This window comes from Sycon ciliatum, chromosome 7 (genome assembly GCF_964019385.1).
Source record: "Sycon ciliatum chromosome 7, ocSycCili1.1, whole genome shotgun sequence".
Classification (NCBI taxonomy): Eukaryota; Metazoa; Porifera; class Calcarea; order Leucosolenida; family Sycettidae; genus Sycon; species Sycon ciliatum.
In genome coordinates, this window is record NC_088649.1 from 31,904,119 (window position 1) to 31,925,474 (window position 21,356).

Consider the following 21,356-nt stretch of genomic DNA (forward strand, 5'->3'; position numbering starts at 1 on the left):
TCATTGCTGACCAACAATTTGTTTTCCCCACCCTCCACTCCCACTGTACAAGTATTACTCGTACACATGAAGGCATGTGGGGTTGGCGGTCAATCGCCTGCCCGCAGCTTCGGGCAAACACATGACACCGGGTTGTCATCGCAAAATGCCCCCAGAGGTGGCCTGGCACCGGGTTGCCCAGGGTGACCGCGGCCCACGACTTCAAAATGTTTCTCACCTTATCACTATTCCCTTGTTCCCTGATCATTGCCTTGGAACAGTATCACTTTGCTCTCAGATGTTTCAAAATTTGATTCGAATGATTAATAAATTTCGGGCACATGAAACCCCTCCAAAAAATACCAACCGTGATCCGTTGTTGTGTGGAGTGAATGTTGAATGTTTCGTTTCCCATATTTTTGTTCAAGACATAACCTAGAATTAGAATCCGCACTATCGCCCTGCATGCATTCTCCCTACACACTTAAAGTTGCCCTGCATGCATTCCCGGGACACACTAGGCATTCATACTCATTCTTCCAAGTTGCTTCACGTTATGATCTTGCATTTGAAAGCCCTATTTGAATATTGTGGCCAGCTGTCTTTGATGGTACGATACGGTACGGGACAGGTACCGGATAGCGCCAGGCATGCAGGAAGCAGAAACAAACAAACACGGGATTAAAGCTCTGTGGACCCTGGCTAGCGCCAGACTTCACTGAACGTCTTTTGCATAGCTACGGGAATAAATCAAATTACTCGTTCATACATTGTAAACAGTTTCCTCTGAGACAAAAATGCGATAATACTCATAAAAAGGACACATTGTACATGCATTTACCACAGAAACGTGGATTTTCAGAGCAGCAAGCAGCATACGGTAGTGGTGTGCAGACTGTGTGGGGAACATCAATGTTGAACACGAGAATAGAGTACAGTCCATTTCAAAACTATAGACGCGTAGGGTTTTGAAATATTTCAAATTTGGCTGGAACTTTTTGAGGAAAGTTTTTGGAATATTGCTCAGGTCCGCTCCACAATTACTCTCATGTAAATTCTGAACGATTGGATAACAGACACCCAATTTGGAAAAATTTATGCACAAAGTGATCACAGATTTTATGTGGTATAGATGCTGGCATAACGGTTTTTGCCTAGGTACGCGTCTATAGTTTTGAAATGGACTGTAGGCAGTTCCCAAATCGGCCGAAAACAATGGTTTCGAAGAAATCTCCAATCTTTTCGCCGGATGCGCATTGAATTCGCCGAAAATCGATATTTGATTGCCTCTACAGCATGCAGATAAGATTTCTGTAGCCATTATCTGCGAAAGGTGACAAGTATCGCTTCGAGCCAAATTCTGACTTTGGGATATGGCCGAATTTAACCCTGCTATAAATGTGTTGTTTTCGAAGACTGGTGTATTGTGCAAGTCATAAAGAAGAAATTGGGCAGATACACGACTTACAATTTTTCAAAAACCAGCTTCGTGTGATGTGTAATTTGTGTCAATTTTTAGTAAATGTATTCGGATTCAGACTGGCCATGGAACCTCGTGGCAGGCGATCACGGCCCTTGCAGAGCTCAAGGTACGCGGTGACAATCCTCCAGCGATCCGACGTTTTCACATCTGCAAACTTCTTTCGCGGTGTAGGTGCGTGCGTCCGCTTGCTACTTGGTGTAGCTAAACCCGCCATGCGCGATGCTACTCGCGACAATCATGGTGGTTTTTTCTTAGAAGACTTCTCTGATCTTGCCATCACAACTTCAAACACAAAAGTGAGTCAGAAAAAGCGATCTGACTGGCTTTTGCCTGTCAAAAAGTGCATGGGAGATAAGCCATAATTGCGATGAGCTAGACCTAGTAAGTGAGACGTGCGGCTTCTATTCCAAGAGCAGGGTCTGTCTTTCGCTACAAAAATCTGGGTGCGTCTATAGAGAAGTTCAGCACCACATAAAGTTTAGCTACTTACGAAAAATTGTCAGTGCGTCGATATAACAGGGCTCTGATAATGGAGGTGCTCCGTAAGTGGATTAGGGTTCAAATTTATGACTCTCTCCACAGGTCGACTCGGTTTGGAATCTGCCATGCTCCGGGCTGGCATGGGCAGCTACATATGCGTGCTTCTAAAACTCTGTATGGTGGAACACAGCTCCGCACGCAGTGTACGTAAGACTTTCCGTAGATCGACTACGTTTTTACTAACGTAATAACGTTATGCGGAACATCTCTATATGCGCAAAGAAGTTCGGTCGGTGTACGTAAATATCCGCGTGTGACTATCCATTTCTTGTTGCTACAGATATCACTCGCTATCGTAGCTGTTCTCTTGGCAACATGCACCTTGACCAACGGGTTCCAACCTAAGGCAGTTGAAAGTATGTGACGTGAATGCGGGGTTTGTGATACTCTCTGTTGTTATATTTAAAGACTGTCCACCCACCCACAGATCCATTTTATCGAACACCCTGCCATGTGCATACTTCAATGTCCATGTACTAGTATTCCACAGTTCTATCAGCTGAACCCTTTAACCATTTCATCCATTGAAACGCCAAACGAAATTTCAACTTTGCCAGGTCATAACTTTAGTTGTACTCACTCGATTTTATAATCTTGGGCTCGTTGGAAACCTCTGGATGAGACCAGCACAAGGATACCACATTCTTCGCCTCAGCAGTCACACAACCAGCGCTGGATCGCAGCGACGTCGTCTCAACGCCATGGCCGTCTCCTTCATCGTAGAGTGATCCATTTTTTTGAGAGTTAGAGCATTTCGCGAGGAATACGTTGGTCGCGTGCAACAGTCACAGAGCGCGTGAAGAAATGGGGAAATCCCGTGACGACGTCAGTCGCGCGCCCAGTGCAGCGGAAGTGACAAGCGTGCAGTACTCAGCGCTTGATAACTCTGCTCCATTACATCGTAGCTCAACGCTGATTTCTGCAACAGAAAGCCTGGAAAATTCGCCATCGAATCGATAGTACATTTTCTATCGTGCGTAAAAAATCATTCCAGTGCGAGTATTTCAAAGGATGGGTCGAATTCGACCCACAAATGTATGGTCTGACGGTGAAAGGGTTAAGGTCCACAGTATACAGTAGGAACAGTACATACCCTTGAAGAATGGGCAACAAGAACTTCACATCACGTGACGAACCCGTAAACATTACGTGCACTCTGTGCATGATAGATACAGGGCTGAACGTAACCCAGCTTTGACTTCAACTCTCTTGTGGTTAGCCCTTTCCCAAAGATGCTTGCCACTTTTTTTTCGCAAGTTTTGGTTGTTATAGAAGAGTTCGCAACTTTCGCAACTGTTGCGAAACCACAAGTTCTGAAGAGTGAAAGGCCATCTCGCTTGTGACATTGTGTTCGTTTCAATGCAGTTGTATCCCGACTCCGCCGTACCGCTGATGTTTACGACGTAGTATACGCTACAGGCACTATGTGCTGTTTGCTGTGTGGGCTGTACCGTAAAAGCCCGTGCATAAGCCCTGGGCGTATAGAATAGCAGCCTCGATTTCCTGGGCGTACACAAGGGCATGGGCGTTATTTTGGAACCGGGCGTATACTGGGAATAGGGATAGCAGTAAGTATTGGGTATCAGTACCTGTACATGTACTGGTGTTGCCGGCATACCTGGGCGTCTACATGGGCATGGGTGCTATTTTGAAACAAAAGTGTTGACTTCCCCTGACTGGGTGTGTACACGGAGGGTGGGCGTAATTTCGAGTGGGCGTATACAGGGGCTTTTACGGTAGTTGTATGTTGTATGTGTATGCTTTTCTCATATACACTGTCATTTTCACGCTATAACTACCTGGTGGTTTTAGTGTGAGTTATTCATTAGTTAGATTCAATGGATTTATTACGTTATTACCTTTTGTATGTGGAAACCTTATATAATAGCAGTTTGGTCTATATTTTAATAATTCAACATCTGCCTTCACTGATGAGCTATGTATTAGCGAAACAGCTTTCTGAACGAGTTTATCAATATCGTCCACGGAAGTATCCTCGCAATGGTGGTTGTGTGCAGGAGGGTATAGTCGGCTAAAGAGCGCAGTGTAATGGTGAAGGTGACTCAACAGATTAAATGGATGTCAAAATATACTGTTGAGACTAAAATTAATAGTTGTCCTCGTGCCGTGTGGTCGTTCGTTCCTGATACTTAAGAAAACCAGAGGGTTCACAACAGCAACTTTCTTCATTTTTACGAACTACTTCGCAACTTTCCGCAAACGTGAACAGAGAATCGCCTTGCAGGGGACCATTGAAGTGTCTATGATGATCCGTTTCAACAAGAAGCGCTGAAAAATTGCATCAAATCATCATAACAAGTGTACTTCTCGAAGAATGTGACGTAAGACGTCCGTTAGACATCCGTGATGATTTGTTGGCTTTCACTTAGCGTCTACTTTTCACCTACTTTTCACGTATCTTTGTCACCACCTCAGTACTCTTGGTGACGTGTTAACTAGCTAGGCATGGGCGGGTATTGCTAGCATGATGGCTGGCATTATCGTCCCTTTTTTCCAGGTGGCATAATGCTGGCATTACAACACCATTTCGCATTCAAAATTGGCTTTACAAGCATAATAGCCGGTCGACAAAGGTGTTATGCATGAAGCTGGCTTGGTCCAGTTCCGAAAATCGTGCATCTGAACCCGTCCGGCTTCATCCGGAGATTTGACGTTGCAAACAAACCTTCTCAGTGGATTGTTCTCCGAAACGATAACCAACAGCCTTCCAGCTCGGAAAGTTCTAGGGGGAGTTCAAGGGAGAGACCAAAGATCAAAAGGTAAATGCAACGGAAATCAGTTCAAGCTAAAGTCCCACGGGAACAAAGAATACAGTTTCCTCTGAGACAGAAATGCGATAATACTCATAAAAAGGACACACTTCAGGCTCTTTACGAACATCTTGAAGGTTTTTGGCTTCACAAGACTTGCAATACAGGCAAAGGAAAAGGAACAGGAACAGTGAATTAAGTACAGTAAGAAGGTGGTAAAACAGCGCAAAGAAGAAGATAGCTAAAGTAAACAGCGAAAAAGCGTGACCTATGCACATAGCAATAAGGACGCAAAGGTGCAAGTGCGAGAAAACTCAATAAGCGTGACATGTAGTGGGGCAACAAGAGACAACCACTGGACATAACTAACGAGGTTTTGACGACCTACCTAACAGCCTAAGAGTGAATTTAATTTGCTTCTGCTTCTGCTTGCAAAGGTTGGGTTTCTTTGTGTGGATGTATACGGCTTCCAAAACGTTCAGCAAAAATGAAGGTCAATTGTTTCTGACTGTATATCCTCTACTGTAAAACCGGAAAGTATAACGACCAAAATGTTCAACGTTTTTGTAATTTTGGCATGATTACGTGCAGAAAGTTTAACGATGGCTAAGTGGCCACCCATCTGTGTGCGCATCTTTACACAGACATCTAGCGATAACATATTTTTCAAATAACAAAAATGAATTGGTCAGTAAAGGGGAAGTTAAGACAAAAATCAAAATTTCGCCAGTTGTAGTCTTCGGGGTGCTGAGTCGAATGGTCCTGGTCCGAGAAAGCTGAGACGCTCCCGTCCTACTTGAATCCCAATCGAACTCCCTCACTTCCACCGAAACTGGGTGACTGCGCCCTACTAGATGGGATTTGTATGCAAAATGTCACTAAAAGCGCCATTTCGTTCTTATAAAAGCACAGATGGCCGCGATTGGCCCATATGTTGTAGTCTTTTGGATGCTGAGTCGACTGGTTTTGGTCCAAAAAGGCTGCGATGCAGCGTTCGGCCCTTATCCCCAATCGAACGTGGTTGAACAAGCGGTCACGTGCTCCTGGGTGCCCAAATCACCTGGTTACCACGCCAGCAGGCGACAACTTTCACACCAAGGTTCAACTCGAGTTCAACCCGAGTGACAGGACTGCACCCAAAAAAGGTCAAACAGGCTAGTAAGTTGTACCCTGCAGGCACGGTGACCAGGTGACTGGTGTACGCAGGAGCACGTGACCGCTTGTTCAACCATGTTCGATTGGGAATAAAGGAGGAACGCTGCATCGCAGCCTTTTCGGACCAAAACCAGTCGACTCAGCGTCCAAAAGACTACAACAAAATGGCGCTTTTAGTGACATTTTGCATACAAATCCCCATCTAGTAGGGCGCAGTCACCCAGTTTCGGTGGAAGTGCGCGATTTTGATTGGGATTAAAGTAGGCAGGGAGCATATCAGCTTCCTCGGACCACGGCCATTCGACTCAGCACCCCGAAGACTACAACTGGTGAAATTTTTGCCTTAACTTCCCCTATAAGACTCTGTTACTCGTTAGACTTTCCGGTTTAACAGTAGTTACAGGTAGGTGGTTGCTATTAACTCGGATCCATGTGCTCCTTTCCTTTCTCTTTTTATCACCGGCTCAACATCCGAGGTTCATAAAGAGTTATTACAATAAATTATACTGACTGGTAATATTTCTGTGAGTTCTAGAGATGTTCAAGAGCTCATTCTCGTGTCCAATGAAATATAACTGAATAGTCTGTAATACCCTATGTGTCTGCACATCTGCATACTTTGATCTTTACAGAATACAGTCCTTTCTGCCCAAAGGGAAAGCTGGTGGGCTGGTGGATACTTTATGACTTTTCTTGTGATGGTGAGTACTATTGTCTGCTTTTTCCTGAGTGCAGCATTGGAAGGACTGTTATTAATTTTAGACAGCATTTTTTGTGGGAACCGGAATGTAAAGGTAAGTACTATTATCCAGAAGATGTTTGTTATGTTTCTACCCAAAGGCATTTCGACAGCACAACCAGATTTAAGCTTACTTGTTGTCAAACTGACTTGCAACAAACACATTCTATGAAATGATGCAAAAGTCACATTGTCCACATGCTGCTTCCATGACAGTTCGCAATCAATGACCACCCCAAGGTACTTGGCAGTAGGGGCAACCTTGAGTGCATCCTGAAAACAGCATACATCAGGAATGGCAGCTCTCTGCCCACGGGGCTGGATGACCATATTTTGTTACAGAAGTGGCAGCTGCACTAAGCTGTCGGCACACAGTGTTGAGATCGCTGTCATCAGCAAACCCTTGATGGATGACTTTTTCAGGCGGGATGGCATCATAGTGGTGTGTGTATAGAACAAACACCAAGGGACCAAGTGCACTGATCTGTGGCACACCACACACCACAGGAACAATGCACTGATGAGGAGAGTTTGTCCCCCGAAGTTGATGACTTCTTTCAGTCAGATTGCTACAAAACCATTGTGGAGCACTGAGAGAGATACCAAGGGAGTGCAACTCAGAGATGAGTCGTTCATGCTGCACCCGATCAAAGGTTTTACTCATACTACCATGAAATCTACCATGACTATGCCAGTGAAGCGGCGATTTGAGTGTGCAAGCACCCACCTGTTGACGGCAAGCACAAGTGCATCCTCCATCGAGTGACACTTCCAATACGCAAACTGAGTCTTCAGATAAAGCGCATGCGCTGTGAGATATTCCACGGTCTGCTTTTTCACAAAGTGTTCGAGAACACGAGATATAATACTTAGTCCGGCGCATCGATATTGTCCCTTATCTCCGACGCACTTTTGGACAGGTAAAACCCAGTCCAATCACGGTATCTAACTTACTTTTCTTGGGAGGTTGTGATGGCAAGATCCAAGGAGGCACCAAAGAAAAATTATCGCGACTAGCGCTTTGAATCGCGATGTGTTTGACTTTTTTTGGGAAGTGGGAATCTGGCCAGTCTGTCTGTATTGCCAAAAGCCAAGCGCAGCGACCCGAAGACCGGGACTGTGGTAGGTGGCAACTGGACTGATCCTTTGAATTTGAAGTTCTCCCAATCCTTTCCAAAATTACTCACTTTCTTTCACCTCTGGTAGTTTCCAGAAACTGACCGTGGGTGGTCCCCTGGGGGAGGGAAAAAGACCCAAGTGCCATCAGTATGTGTGGCACGTGTTGTGAGCTGCCTTTGGAGTGAAACACTTGTCAGCGCCTTCTAGGTTCAGCCTGGTCCCATAGCTCAGTGGTTAGAGCATTGCTCATGACAAGCAGGGTCCCAGGTTTGAGTTCTGGTGGGTCTGGCGTTTTTTTCTCTTTTCAGGCAGTTCACTTCCCCGACTGATCCTTTGAATTTGAAGTTCTCCCAAACCTTTACAAATTTAATCACTTTCTTTCACCTCTGGTAGTTTCCAGAAACTGACCGTGGTTGGTCCCCTGGGGGAGGGAAAAAGACCCAAGTGCCATCAGTATGTGTGGCACGTGTTGTGAGCTGCCTTTGGAGTGAAAAACTTGTCAGCGCCTTCTAGGTTCAGCTTGGTCCCATAGCTCAGTGGTTAGATCATTGCTCATGACAAGCAGGGTCCCAGGTTCGAGTCCTAACGGGAAAAGTCTGAAGAAAAAATTGACTGTCACCACCAGGACTCGAACCAGGGACCTTCGCTTGTAGCCAGCGATGCTCTAACCACTGAGGTATGGTGTAGTCGTCATCCCAGCAGAGGCCGTTCAACATTTTCTTCAGACTTCATAACTCACACTTCCTATGAATCCACACAGGCGGGTGGGACGCAGCCCTCACTGTAACCCACACATAATAATAATAATAATAATAATAATAATAATAATAATAATAATAATTTTAATATGGCAATCAGTAGGACGAGCTGAAGCGACATGTGGACTACTTTATTAACAATGTAAGCGATGGAGACGATGCAAGAAACAACCTAAAGGGTAAGGAAAAATACATGTAAGAAGAAAAAGGGCAATGGAAAAAAAAGATGATTCGAACAAGTTTTCGTACAACACTCTTCAGGAATCACCGTTGTACTAAAGAACAAAATGAGAACAAAGGAAATAATATAGCAATCAAGGTAGGGTGACACGATACAATGACAGCACTAGAATATCGAGGTGCGATTTCTCACAAAAGTGTGCAGAAAACAAGGGTATACAAGTAAGAACTAAGCGTGACAAGTGTGTATCAGCAACAAACACAAAAAAGTGAGAACGAATGATAATGATAACAATAATAAACAAGAAGGTGACAAAACACATTTAGGCACAAGTGGCAACAACGTTGCCACACTACACAACAGAACATTATTTGAACAATTTTAGGGTAATAACACTATCTTTCTGGACACACAAATTCGGTTTATGAATGCGCTGACAAACAGCTTCCAAAACTTGTAACTGCAAAAGATAACCATGACGAGCACGGCACAAAACAGAAAACCAGGAATCAGAATAAGTACGACAACAGTCAGTACTAGAAACCAAATGATTGTATACTGAAGACTTGTTATTACGAGACGGACGCACACAATCTCGACTCACGCGCACACAGTCACACTCACTCTCACCCTCACTCAGCTCACCTTCTCCCTCACTGTCCGAATCAGAACCTGCTCCGTCATCCACCGCGGTTTGACTCTCCTCCTCACTTGCATCGTCCTGCGTCTCACCTTCACCACCCACGCCAGCCGTGAATGCCGTTGCCTTCACGTCAGTCGTCGTCCTTTCCGATTGTTTCCTTTGTATTTTTACCGTGAATTCATAGGTCCGGTTGTAATCTGCTGTAGATCTCCGTGGTCTGTCATTTGCTGCTTTGTTTTGTGGATTAGTTGTTGTTGTTGTTGTTGGATGTGAACCTGGTGTTGTTGTTGGATGTGAAGCTGGTGTTGTTGTTGCAGCCATGGTTGTTGGTCTTTCTGTTGAATCCAGCTCTGGTTCCGGTGGGACAAATCGACCGCCGCGGGTGCTCCCCACCAACACAGACCTCGAAGGAGGAGGGTCAGGGGGAGGCAGAGGTGCTATCACCACTCGAGGCACAGCCCCATGCAAAGCACCCAGAGGCACAGACTTAGGCACACCCGAGGGCTGCACCAGTGGCGGTTCCGCACGCACCTCCAAAGAGCTGCCAAGCTCCAGCCCGTCCAACACAGATGTCAGAGGGGGAGCGGCAGACAGCGGCAGGGAACTATCCTGCCGTCTAAGTGATGGGTTTTTCCTAGGCCTCCCGCGTTTGGGCCTCTCAGATTGCGCACTGGGTGGAAGGATGTGAAGTGGAGTGTGTTGTTTGATACGTGCGTTCAGGTGCTGAACAGTCCTACCAACATACCGACTAGCACAATGTCGGCATTCGAAGTTGTAGATAACATGACTGAGGTGGAGGGTTGGTAGGACGTCCTTCCGCACCGTGAACGCACGCATTGTTGTGAGGACTGGCATAAAATGTACTGCATAATAAGTACGACGGACGATAGACTTGACTGCGTGACACACTTTGATCGATTCCTGCCCCTTCCATGGCAAACATAGATAGACGGGACAGCGAGGTGGACCAATCAGCACCGATTTCGGTTTCTGCTCCATGGACAGAAACTTACGCAACAAGAATTCCGGATAGCCATTCTTCAAGAAAACAGATCGAAGGAAATCGAGCTCGGCCTGCAGCTTACTGGGCGAACAAATACGTTTCGCACGGTCCACGAGGTTACGAACTAAGTTGACCTTGTATTGAGACGAACAATATGAATCGAAGGCAATGTACTGACCGGTGAACGTAGGCTTACGATACACAGAAGTCAACATTTCACAGCCAGTCTTCTCTACAAGCACGTCTAGAAATGACAACTTACTAGACTGCTCGTGCTCACAAGTAAAGCGGAGGGAAGGATGTAGGCTGTTGAGCACATCGAGAAACAATTCACTGCTCTCAAAACTGTCAAAATGCGTGAACGAATCGTCAACAAAACGCACGTAGAACGCGGGCCAAAGCGACTCATCAATCTTGCACTCACAATAACCAACGAATATATTGGCGAGGACGGGACCAAGAGGAGATCCCATCGCCACACCATCTACTTGCTTGTACATCACATCGTTGAACGAAAATTCGACACCAGTTGTAACTGACAGCATCAAATGACGAAACGCCGCTTCCGATACCCATGGAGTATCCACATCATCGTTACGACGTGAAGGCAACGGCATTCAGGGTTGGCGTGGGTGGTGAAGGTGAGACGCAGGACGATGCAAGTGAGGAGGAGAGTCAAACCGCAGTGGATGACGGAGCAGGTTCTGATTCGGACAGTGAGGGAGAAGGTGAGCTGAGTGAGGGTGAGAGTGAGTGTGACTGTGTGCGCGTGAGTCGAGATTGTGTGCGTCCGTCTCGTAATAACAAGTCTTCAGTATACAATCATTTGGTTTCTAGTACTGACTGTTGTCGTGCTTATTCTGATTCCTGTTTTTCTGTTTTGTGCCGTGCTCGTCATGGTTATCTTTTGCAGTTACAAGTTTTGGAAGCTGTTTGTCAGCGCATTCATAAGCCGAATTTGTGTGTCCAGAAAGATAGTGTTATTACCCTAAAATTGTTCAAATAATGTTCTGTTGTGTAGTGTGGCAACGTTGTTGCCACTTGTGCCTAAATGTGTTTTGTCACCTTCTTCTTTTATTAATGTTATTATTATCATTCGTTCTCACTTTTTTGTTTTTGTTGCTGATACACACTTGTCACGCTTAGTTCTTACTTGTATACCCTTGTTTTCTGCACACTTTTGTGAGAAATCGCACCTCGATATTCTAGTGCTGTCATTGTATCGTGTCACCCTACCTTGATTGCTATATTATTTCCTTTGTTCTCATTTTGTTCTTTAGTACAACGGTGATTCCTGAAGAGTGTTGTACGAAAACTTGTTCGAATCATCTTTTTTTCCATTGCCCTTTTTCTTCTTACATGTATTTTTCCTTACCCTTTAGGTTGTTTCTTGCATCGTCTCCATCGCTTACATTGTTAATAAAGTAGTCCACATGTCGCTTCAGCTCGTCCTACTGATTGCCATATTAAAATTATTGTCTCCTCGTCGAATTTTTAAATAATAATAATAATATTAACTGGTTTGAGGGAAAGAGACTAACAGGAAAGGTCTGAAGAAAAAATTGACTGTCACCACCAGGACTCGAACCAGGGACCCTCGCTTGTAGCCAGCGATGCTCTAACCACTGAGCTATGGTGTAGTCGTCATCCCAGCAGAGACTGTTCAACATTTTCTTCAGACTTCGTAACCCTGCCCACACACGCTCTCTAATAATAATAATAATAATAAAAATAATAATGCTATCTTGGCCCATATGCCTGGCTTTGGCAAGAGAAAGGCATATTCTGGACACCCAGCCGCCAAAAGCCAAGGTAGGCGACTCCATCGGATAAATTGGAACGCATTCAATGAGGACTTGAACCATCAACTAGGGAATTGTACTTAACCGGAAATCTTGATAACCCTATGCAGAGTCTTACCACCTCTATCATATCTACCCTGGATCTACATGCACCATTGATCCATCGGCGTGGACCTCTGGCTAACACCCGAGCTAGTTGCCGCAGTTCGTAACCGAAACCACTTCCATCGCCGGTTGATGAGTATTATTATTATTAGGGGTCGTCCGTATTTTTCGAAAAATTATAACATCCGTCCTCAGGCAAAAAGGGGGTGGGTGGTCAAGAGTGCTGGTGGAATTTAATTTGTTTGATTTTTCGTACCTTTTTTTTCATATAGCTGACTGCATGAAATTATTGTCTTTCTATTTCTGACTCCATGAAATTGTCTTCATATAATTTTTCCTTTTCTTCTTTTCGTCCATTCTGTCTTATTATTATTATTATTATTTAAAAATTCGACGAAGAGACAATCATTTTACTATGGCAATAAGTAGGACGAGCTGAAGCGACATTTGGATTACTGTATTAACAATGTAAGCGATGGAGATGATGCAAGAAATAACCTAAAGGAAATAATATAGCAATCAAGGTAGGGTGACACGATACAATGATAGCACTGGAATATCGAGGTGCGATTTCTCACAAAAGTGTGCAGAAAACAAGGGTATACAAGTAAGAACTAAGCGTGACAAGTGTGTATCAGCAACAAAAACAAAAAAGTGAGAACGAATGATTATAATAACAATAATAAACAAGAAGGTGACAACGTTGCCACACTACACAAAAGAACATTATTTGAACAATTTTAGGGTAATAACGCTATCTTTCTGCACACACAAAAAAACCTAAAATTGTCAGTAGAAATCACTCGTTTTGCTTGTCTTTGGTGCCTTGGCCGTCGTGAAGCGGTTACAAAAGGGTCTGAGGTAGCCTTGTGAGCTATATATCTGCTGTATCATTATTACCACGTTATGGGCGCAAGGGTGGCATTGTAATCATGAAACGGTGGCATCTGCTCTCAAATAGCGAGATTTGGCTTAATTGTGCCCAGGGAGCTTCCTCCGGCGCCCATCTGCTGCAATCTTTGCCAAACCAAACAAAAATATCTTCCGACGCCTATCCCCACTTCCAAACTGCAACTTCTGTCTCTTTTTGCTCTGTTTGGCTCAGATGTGGATGAGTGTACCACGCGTGAGGGCATCTGTGATCAGGAAATATTGAAGCATCCCTATCCACTGTCTTGTAAAAACTCCAACGGTGGCTATAGTTGCGAGTTGCCAGGCCCAGCCACAGGCTGTAAGTGACAGGGATTTAAAATGCAGATATAATTATTTCGCAGATTGAGGATATAATTATGTATAAACTCAATCTGTACACAAAGTGTCTGCGAAAATCGGAGTAACGAAGAAAGCTTTTTGGCCTCTGTTGTGTACTAAATCTGCATATGTTCCCAATCTGTATATATTATATGGATAGAGTAAGATCTGGTTCCACACAGCTGCGGAGAGGGTGCTCAATGTCAAAAAGACAGAGCAATGACACACAAGTTGTCAAGCGACGGATAGCCAAGAAATTCGTTGTTACTCCGAGTTTCGTGCGAAACCACTCATCAGACAACTTCATAATGACACTTACGGCAGAAAGCACCAAATAAATAATCTACATTGGGTTGAAATGTGGAGGGATTTCAGTGCTAGGTCTCACGGCCGTTCAGCCGCGGCCATCGAATAACATGGCGGCGATTTTACTGATAAATTGCAAATTTGTACTTTACACGTTCGATTTATGTAATTGGCATGGTTTCAGGTGGATCCTTTTGAATCAAGTAGAATCAAGTAGTTGACCTTAGGTAAATCGAGGTTTCAGAGTCCTGACCGAACGTGAAGTGCATGCAAGACAGATAAGTAAAATAAAATATTGCAACAGGACGAGATATAGAGGGCGAAGAAGAACCGACTTGAAAAGAGCCGGAGAGTCACTGATTATTGACATGACCATGGTATGAAGAGAAGGATCACGATGGCTGCCGCTTTCCTCGATGCCTTAGCTGCGGCGACTGAGTGGCCTGGACCCGGGCAGCGTTCTTGTTAGGTGCTGCGTGGCAATTGCTTCGAAATTTTCATGGGCGCAGGAATCTGCCAGAAACGCTTCTCCAGAGAGAGATGAATTCCGCATGGATGCTCTCTTAGCCTTGCTCAGCGAGCAAACCAAGTCACATCATAGCTTGCATGGCATGCATCTCTAAAGGTGCAGCTATTGACGTGCCATTTGTTTCTCTTCACGAGCTTGTCTCGTACGAGCCCATGAAATGTTCGATGTTTCATGTTGCTGCTGAGCTTTGCTGAGTCCTCAGAGTACAATGGAACTGAAGAAGCTGTGCAAGTCTGAGTGAGCTACCTGATAATGAAGGCAAAGGGAATGAGCAGGAGTCAGTAACTGCCTGTGATCTGAAATTCTCAGTCCAGTCACACAATGTCACTCCTGCTTAGTTTGGTTGCACATAACCTCGGAATTGTGGCCAATGACAACTTGCTCATAGCCTTGCCGAGCTACGTAGCTGAGCTGGCTTTTGGTTGTTGTGGCCTTTTACTCGGCTGCTTCCTCGTTAGCTATATCTTGCTGCAGTTTGGCATATAGCATGAAGCTCTTATTAGCTGGCAGACCTCTGCCAGCACTGATCCATCCTAGATCCAGGAATATATCCCCAGGTCTAGATGCAACAATGCCACAAGTTAGCCCAGTGCAAGGTCGTTTCCACAAGGAGTCTGACACAGGACAGGTTGTGTGTGTGTGTGTGTGTGTGTGTGTGTGCGCGTGTGCGAGCACGTGTATGTGTGTGTGTGTGTGTGCGTGTGTGCGTGTGTGTGTGTGTGTGTGTGTGTGTGTGTGTGTGTGTGTGTGTGTGTGTGTGTGTGTGTGTGTGTGTGTGTGTGCAGTCACGGCTATGAGTGCAGAAGAAATCCTCTCTTGCTTTTGCGTGACTTATGTCTGTGTTGTCTGACTGCTCTGATAATGTTCTCTTCCAATTGTTACAATCATATGACTTGTCGCAGTGCCGGTCCTGTTGTTACAGCTGTGAGAGTTGGTGCAGTTGGTGTGAATGATGAAGAAACTTGGCAAACAGTTGCAGTGATGATTGATGTGGAAGCAAACTAAATTACTTGCTAGTACAAGACTTTGGCTGAGTGGCACAATGTCAGCTCTGCTCAAATTTTGGCCATCTCTCCGTTTTGATCTACAATTTGGGTAGAAACTACTTCTTTTGGTAGTGTTCTTTTTATTTTTTTATTCTACTCAAAAGGGTAGATTCTACTTTCCTCTACCGGCTCTACTATAGACTAAACCGAACCACGTCTCTAGCTGACACACTACTCACTAGTGAGGTTTTGCATTCCGAATTTCAGTTCGGTATTCTTTGGTCATTTATCGAACATCAAAATGTCGAATTTTCGCACCAACGTTTGTTTCGCAAGTCGAAAATGATGTGTTTTCATTTCGTGAGCCCCAGCATCAGCAACGTCCTGTCCTGTGCTCCTTTTCTTGCTGATTTCAACGAACTTTGATCGTCCAAAGAGTCAAAGGCCAAACTTGCCTCCTCAGTCGCCTCAGAAAAACCAACTCCATGGCCAAATCGAATTTAAGTGTATTGCCATAGTCTTTTCAGCCACACAGATGACGGTGAGGACACTCCAGGCGAAAGAGAGTAGACAGGCAGTGAGGAGCAATCAGAGTTAGCTGACGATGCCGATGTCGCCAAAGATGCCTGCGAAGCCATGCCGAGATAAGAAACCTTTTTAAATAAATCACGCGCTATCGCTCTTCTACAAGAAAATTCATCTGAAAATATTTCGGCAAACGGAGCTTTTTCCGAATAAACCTGCCGAATCTTCGTGTGCATTTTCGACCTCGCTCTCGCGTGCCGAATCATTTTGCCGAATTTCGGAATGCAAAACCTCACTACTACATGAAGTGGTTTATCAAGTCGTGAATGGTGGTCCACTGTCAAGCGTGCCAGTGGAAGTGGACGTAGCCATGACATCCCTACCCTCAAGGAGGAAAACGGCGCTGAGCTCACCACCAGTAAGGACAAAGCAGAGAGCTTTGCCCGCTACCTTTCAGCAAAATGCAGCCTTTGTGATGACCTTGATGCCAGCAACCTCCCGTATGTCCGCCCGCGATCTGATGCTTGTCTGAGTGCCATCCACTTTAGGCCACGAACGGTATGCCATGAACTGAGGAAGATTGTCCTGTCCCAAGCCACTGGCTCGGATGGTGTACCAGGATGAGTGTTGAACCAGTGCTGTGAGGTACTGTGCGGGCCTGTGGCCCAGCTTTTCAGCAAAGCATTCCGCCAAGGCCGGCAACCGTCACTGTGGAAGCTTGCCTCAGTAGTACCTGTATACAAGAAGGGTTCGAAGAGCAACTACCGGCACATATCCCTGCTGCCAATACTGTCAAAGGCCATGGAAGCTATCATCAATCGGACCCATATGGGATTCCTTGAGCGCCAGCACATCCTCCCCGCTAACCTGTACGGCTTCCGTGCGGGTTGTTGCTGTGGATATTGCTGGAGCGTTCAATCGACTATGATATCTCTCGGAGGAAATTTGAAATGTTTGGCGTTGCCTGTGTTTTTTTGCTCCTGAGCATCCTCTGCACCCTGCACAAACATAATGCAAGGGAGATAATGCATGAGTACCGTAAAGTACCGTTGATCCGCCCCCTCTCTAATTCCCGCCCCCTGTCGATTTTCTACCTGTGAAGCGACTTCGGCGTATACAACGGAAATACCATGTTGAACCGACGCATGCACTGCTGTACACAATACTTGCCAATACAGGATGAAAATGTGCACAATCCAGCACTTCGAGTCTGAACTTCTACGTTGTTGTACATCGTACTGCACTTGACAGCCTTGATCTCATTCCCGCCCCCTGCCGAAAACCCAGCTGGGAAGCGACATGGTGTGTGTGGGGGGGGGGGGGGGAGGGGGATCAACGGTACTTTACGGTAACCTCGTTCCCTGCCATACACTAACCTGATCTTGCACAAGCATAATGCAAGGGAGATAATGCATGTAACCTCGTTCTAAAAATTGATAATGTCCTCCCTGCCATGCACTAATCTATAATAATTAAAAACTGTATACCTGTGTTGCTTGTATGATTTCAGTACACTATTCCGGAGACGAGATTATAAAAGATGTTGACAACGGAGTTTTCAGATTCCAGTGCCCAGATGGAAAGTTTCCATACTGCAACCCTGGCACTGAATGCGATTATAGGAGAGGAGCATTAGCCCCGCTTAAATGGGATCAAGACTCCAAACAATATATATTTTACAACGTGCCAACTTGCAGGCAACTAGGTAAGTTTCATAGTTTCATAGTTTGTTGCTTGATGTGGATCCCTTGTGCATATTATCCTCACATATGATATGATCGTGCCTCATTTCCTCTGTCCTGGCTTATGAGTCCACAAAGGATGAAATAAATCTGTCCGCAGATTGAGTATTTCGCTCCTTACCTTGTAGCAGTTGAGCACTCTGGTGTTGGGTAGTGCCTTTGCAGTTTGCATCATGCAGAGCTCACTGACTGGTCAGTTTGAGCACTCTAGCAAGGTAGGTTCGGGCCTGCTTTTAATCTGTCTAATTCGTCCTGCAATAGATGAGGGGAACATATTCTATGTGCACGATAAACTGGGAAGCCAACGTTCACCGGCCTCTACATTCCGTGGGGGAGCTATACTCCAACGAAATCGAAGAGACATCTTGTGAAAGCGCTAGTTTATCGTGCACATAAAATATGTTCCCCTCATCTATTGCAGGACGAATTAGACAGACTGACATCAATATTTACGAACAACGGCTATCCAAAGGAATTTCTGGCCAAGCTAATCAACGAAAAACCGGTGACAGACAAGCCTATCCAATTTGGACCTGACCGTTGCCCAGTGGTGCTCCGTTTACCCTGGGTTGGCACCGGTTCTGCGCGCGTGGAGAAGGATGTTCGTGGTATCGTATGTCCATCATATCCGTGCGTCAAGCTGTACGTCATATTTGGGACAGTGTGTGCATTCAGTGTGAAGAAGGATGTTCTACCTACCCTTAGTAAAAGTAACAGGTAGAACCCTTCAGCACCTGGGCACACGCATTCGTCAACATGTGCCGTTAAGTTGTGTTCCGCTTGATGCGCGCGATTGTCGTCCTCGCCGTGGTCGTCCTCCAAAATGTGCTGTCCAGTCCATCGGTGGATCTTCCTCTTCCCGTGAAGATGTGACTGCATGCCCGTCCTCCTGTGCGTGTGTAGGACACGGGCCAGCTGAGAACAGCATAAAATATGGTGAAAGACCGACACGTAAACCACCTGACAAAGGATCTGTCGGCGTCGGAAAGGGTGACGAGAAGCCAAGTGAAAATACGGACTGGTGAGGACGAACGTACAGCGACAACGGAAGTGACAACAACAGTCAATATTCGAAAACGTGGTAGACCGCGAAAACTAACCTCAATATCGGACACCGAACAAGTTGGAGTAAGAAGCTCAATAGAAATCCGCAATGGAGGAGACATAGCTGAAAGGACACTGGGTATCGCGCACCCAACGGCTAGTGTCAAGAAACGTGGAAGGCCGCAGAAACGCGAAGAGACGGATAGTGGTGATGCCACGAAGAGGCGAGATGACGGAACATTGGAGGAGACAACACCCAATGGAGCTAAGAATCGCACTTCTTCAATCAAGCAACATCTGTCAGCCCGTACCAATTGTCGTGAAATATACAGTGGTAATGTTTTCTCAATATTGTCACGTGGTAGATGTGCGTTGCATTTGGCTGTGTTAGAAGCTTTGTATATCCGTAAGTTAGATCCTGAACTTTGCGTACAGAAATAAAATGTGTTGTCGCTACAATTGTTTGGTGTTACTCCTCATCGAGGTGGTAACAATGTAACTTAATTTGCTCACTATGTTGTTGTCACTATTATTATTTTCCTTCGAGTTTTGTGTCGTGCTAAACTTGATAATTTTCCACCTTGTCACCAGTGTTTTTATCTAATTATCTTTACGCTATATAAGTTTTAGTCTTTCGAACTTGAGCCATTCCCTGTATAATCCTTGATGAGAAGGTACCGAAAACGTTCGGATACTTATGACAGGTGCCTTATTATATCACCTACGCTCCGTAGCCACCCGTGCCCGCCAACGGCTTGGGGTTCTAAACAGAGCCGCCCACATCCTCACCCCCGCCGGCCGGACGACAGTGTATAAGGCGTTCGTACGACCAGTCATGGAGTATGCGCCTCTTGTATGGATGGGAGCTGCGCAGAGTCACCTCCAGCGTCTGAACAATGTTCAGCGCCGCGCACTCCATGCTATCGGCCCTGGGGCACACCTACCCAGCTTGGCCATCCGCCGTACTGTTGCCTCTCTTGCCTGCCTGTACAAGCTGCACTACTTGCCTGGTCCACCGCAGCTGCTCTCTGTGTTGCCACCACGCCATATCACCTCTGCCAACCCCAGAACCCGCAGCGAGCACGGTAGTGTCAGTGGCCATGACCACCAGCTCCAACACCAGCTGCCTGCATCTGCCCCGCTGGCACTGACGCGCTCCTTCCCACACTGCAGCATCAGCGACTGGAACTCCCTCCCTGCCGCTCTCCTGTCCCAGCCTCCCCACAGCAAGAGAATGCAATCATTCAAAACGAACGTTTATCGCCATCTTCGCAGCACAAACTGGCTCTGGGCAGTCGATTCCCTATGAATAGTATGATGCTATGATAGTTTCTCCCCACACTCACTCGTGTTAAGCCTTGGGTTTTGCGGGTTTTTCGCATCTTTCTGACCTGTACAGCTCTATCTTCTTCTTTTTTTCCTTGTTTTGGTGCGTGTTTTTGGCCGTGACGCCGAGACCTCAGGTCGGCAGAGTCATCAATGCCCCACCATCACTGCTGCGTCTAGTCACAGCGCCTGCTCATTACTTGTCAGTTTGTCCTAGTCTCCGTACCATTGTCTTTCCTTATTCTTTTCGAGCTGGTTATGTGAACATGGTAAAAAAATAAAATAAAATAAATTATGACTGGATGTGTGTTTGCGTGGATACTTGCGACCCATAACTTACCTTCGTTTTAAAGTATTATCCGCCTCCGACCTCTTTTAAAAATAATAATAATAATAATAATAATTTGATAATCGCAATCAGTAATACAAGCTGGATTGACATTTTGTGTGCACTGTATTCATGTAATGTAAAACTGTGGAGACAATGTGCAATAAAACGATGAAAATGTGAAGAAATTGTGTAGAGAAAAAAAAGGGATTCAAACAAGTTTTCGTACAACACTCATCAGGAATTTTCGTTGTACTAAAGGACACTGAAAACAAATTGAACTATTATAGAAAATCTAAGTTAGAGAAATAACACTAAGAACAACAGCAGTGAAAATTACAAGTGTGTATTTTAACAATGAAAGCGAGAGCAATAACGAATGTGTGTACTAACACTAAACTTGCAACTGAAAAATGAACAAAGCAGAGAAAGAAAGAAGGAAGGACAAAGTGATAACAAATAACAGCAGTACATTACACCTAGAACATTAACGGCCAAGCTTGGCCGCACCAAACATGACACTTTACTTGAACAATTTCAACCCAATTATACTATCTTTCTGTACACACAAATTAGGCTTATACAGACGCTGACAGATGGCTTCCAAAACTTTCAACTGTAGTCCATAACCATGACGACCACGGCACAATACAGTGAATGAAGAGTCGGAATACGAATTGCAACAATCAGGACTAGCCAACAGATGATTGTACACTGAAGACTTGCTACCACGAAACCTATGCACAACAAAAAATTTCACTGTTGTTCTTAGTGTTATTTCTCGAACTTAGATTTTGTGAGCAGACCGTGCGCCACTTGTCCGGTATCATGGAAAGACGCGAAAGTGTGCAGAATTTTGCTGCAAGTCCAAAAAAGTCACGTTTCGGAGCCTTGTATTGGGCTGCACGGCGGCGGGCTTCGCAGCCGTGAAGCAGGACTTTTGCCAGCACCCTCGTGACGTTTCAGATATGTGGCTTGATTATTGTAGTTGACGTTGATTTAGTAACTTTGGCAAGTTTGAGTCTTGTCCTGTCAAGAAGT

At 45.3% G+C, this 21,356-nt stretch overlaps 1 protein-coding gene across 1 annotated transcript in view; it reads left to right on the top strand.

The window, feature by feature from the left end:
* Positions 1–21,356, top strand: part of LOC135821841 (uncharacterized) — a 40,704-nt gene that overhangs the window by 9,959 nt on the left and 9,389 nt on the right. Inside the window, exons 3-6 of the mRNA XM_065334839.1 lie at positions 2,283–2,358; positions 6,561–6,629; positions 13,384–13,509; positions 17,386–17,580. Of these exons, the coding sequence (XP_065190911.1) occupies positions 2,283–2,358; positions 6,561–6,629; positions 13,384–13,509; positions 17,386–17,580 (466 nt within the window). The remainder of the gene's footprint in view (positions 1–2,282; positions 2,359–6,560; positions 6,630–13,383; positions 13,510–17,385; positions 17,581–21,356) is intronic.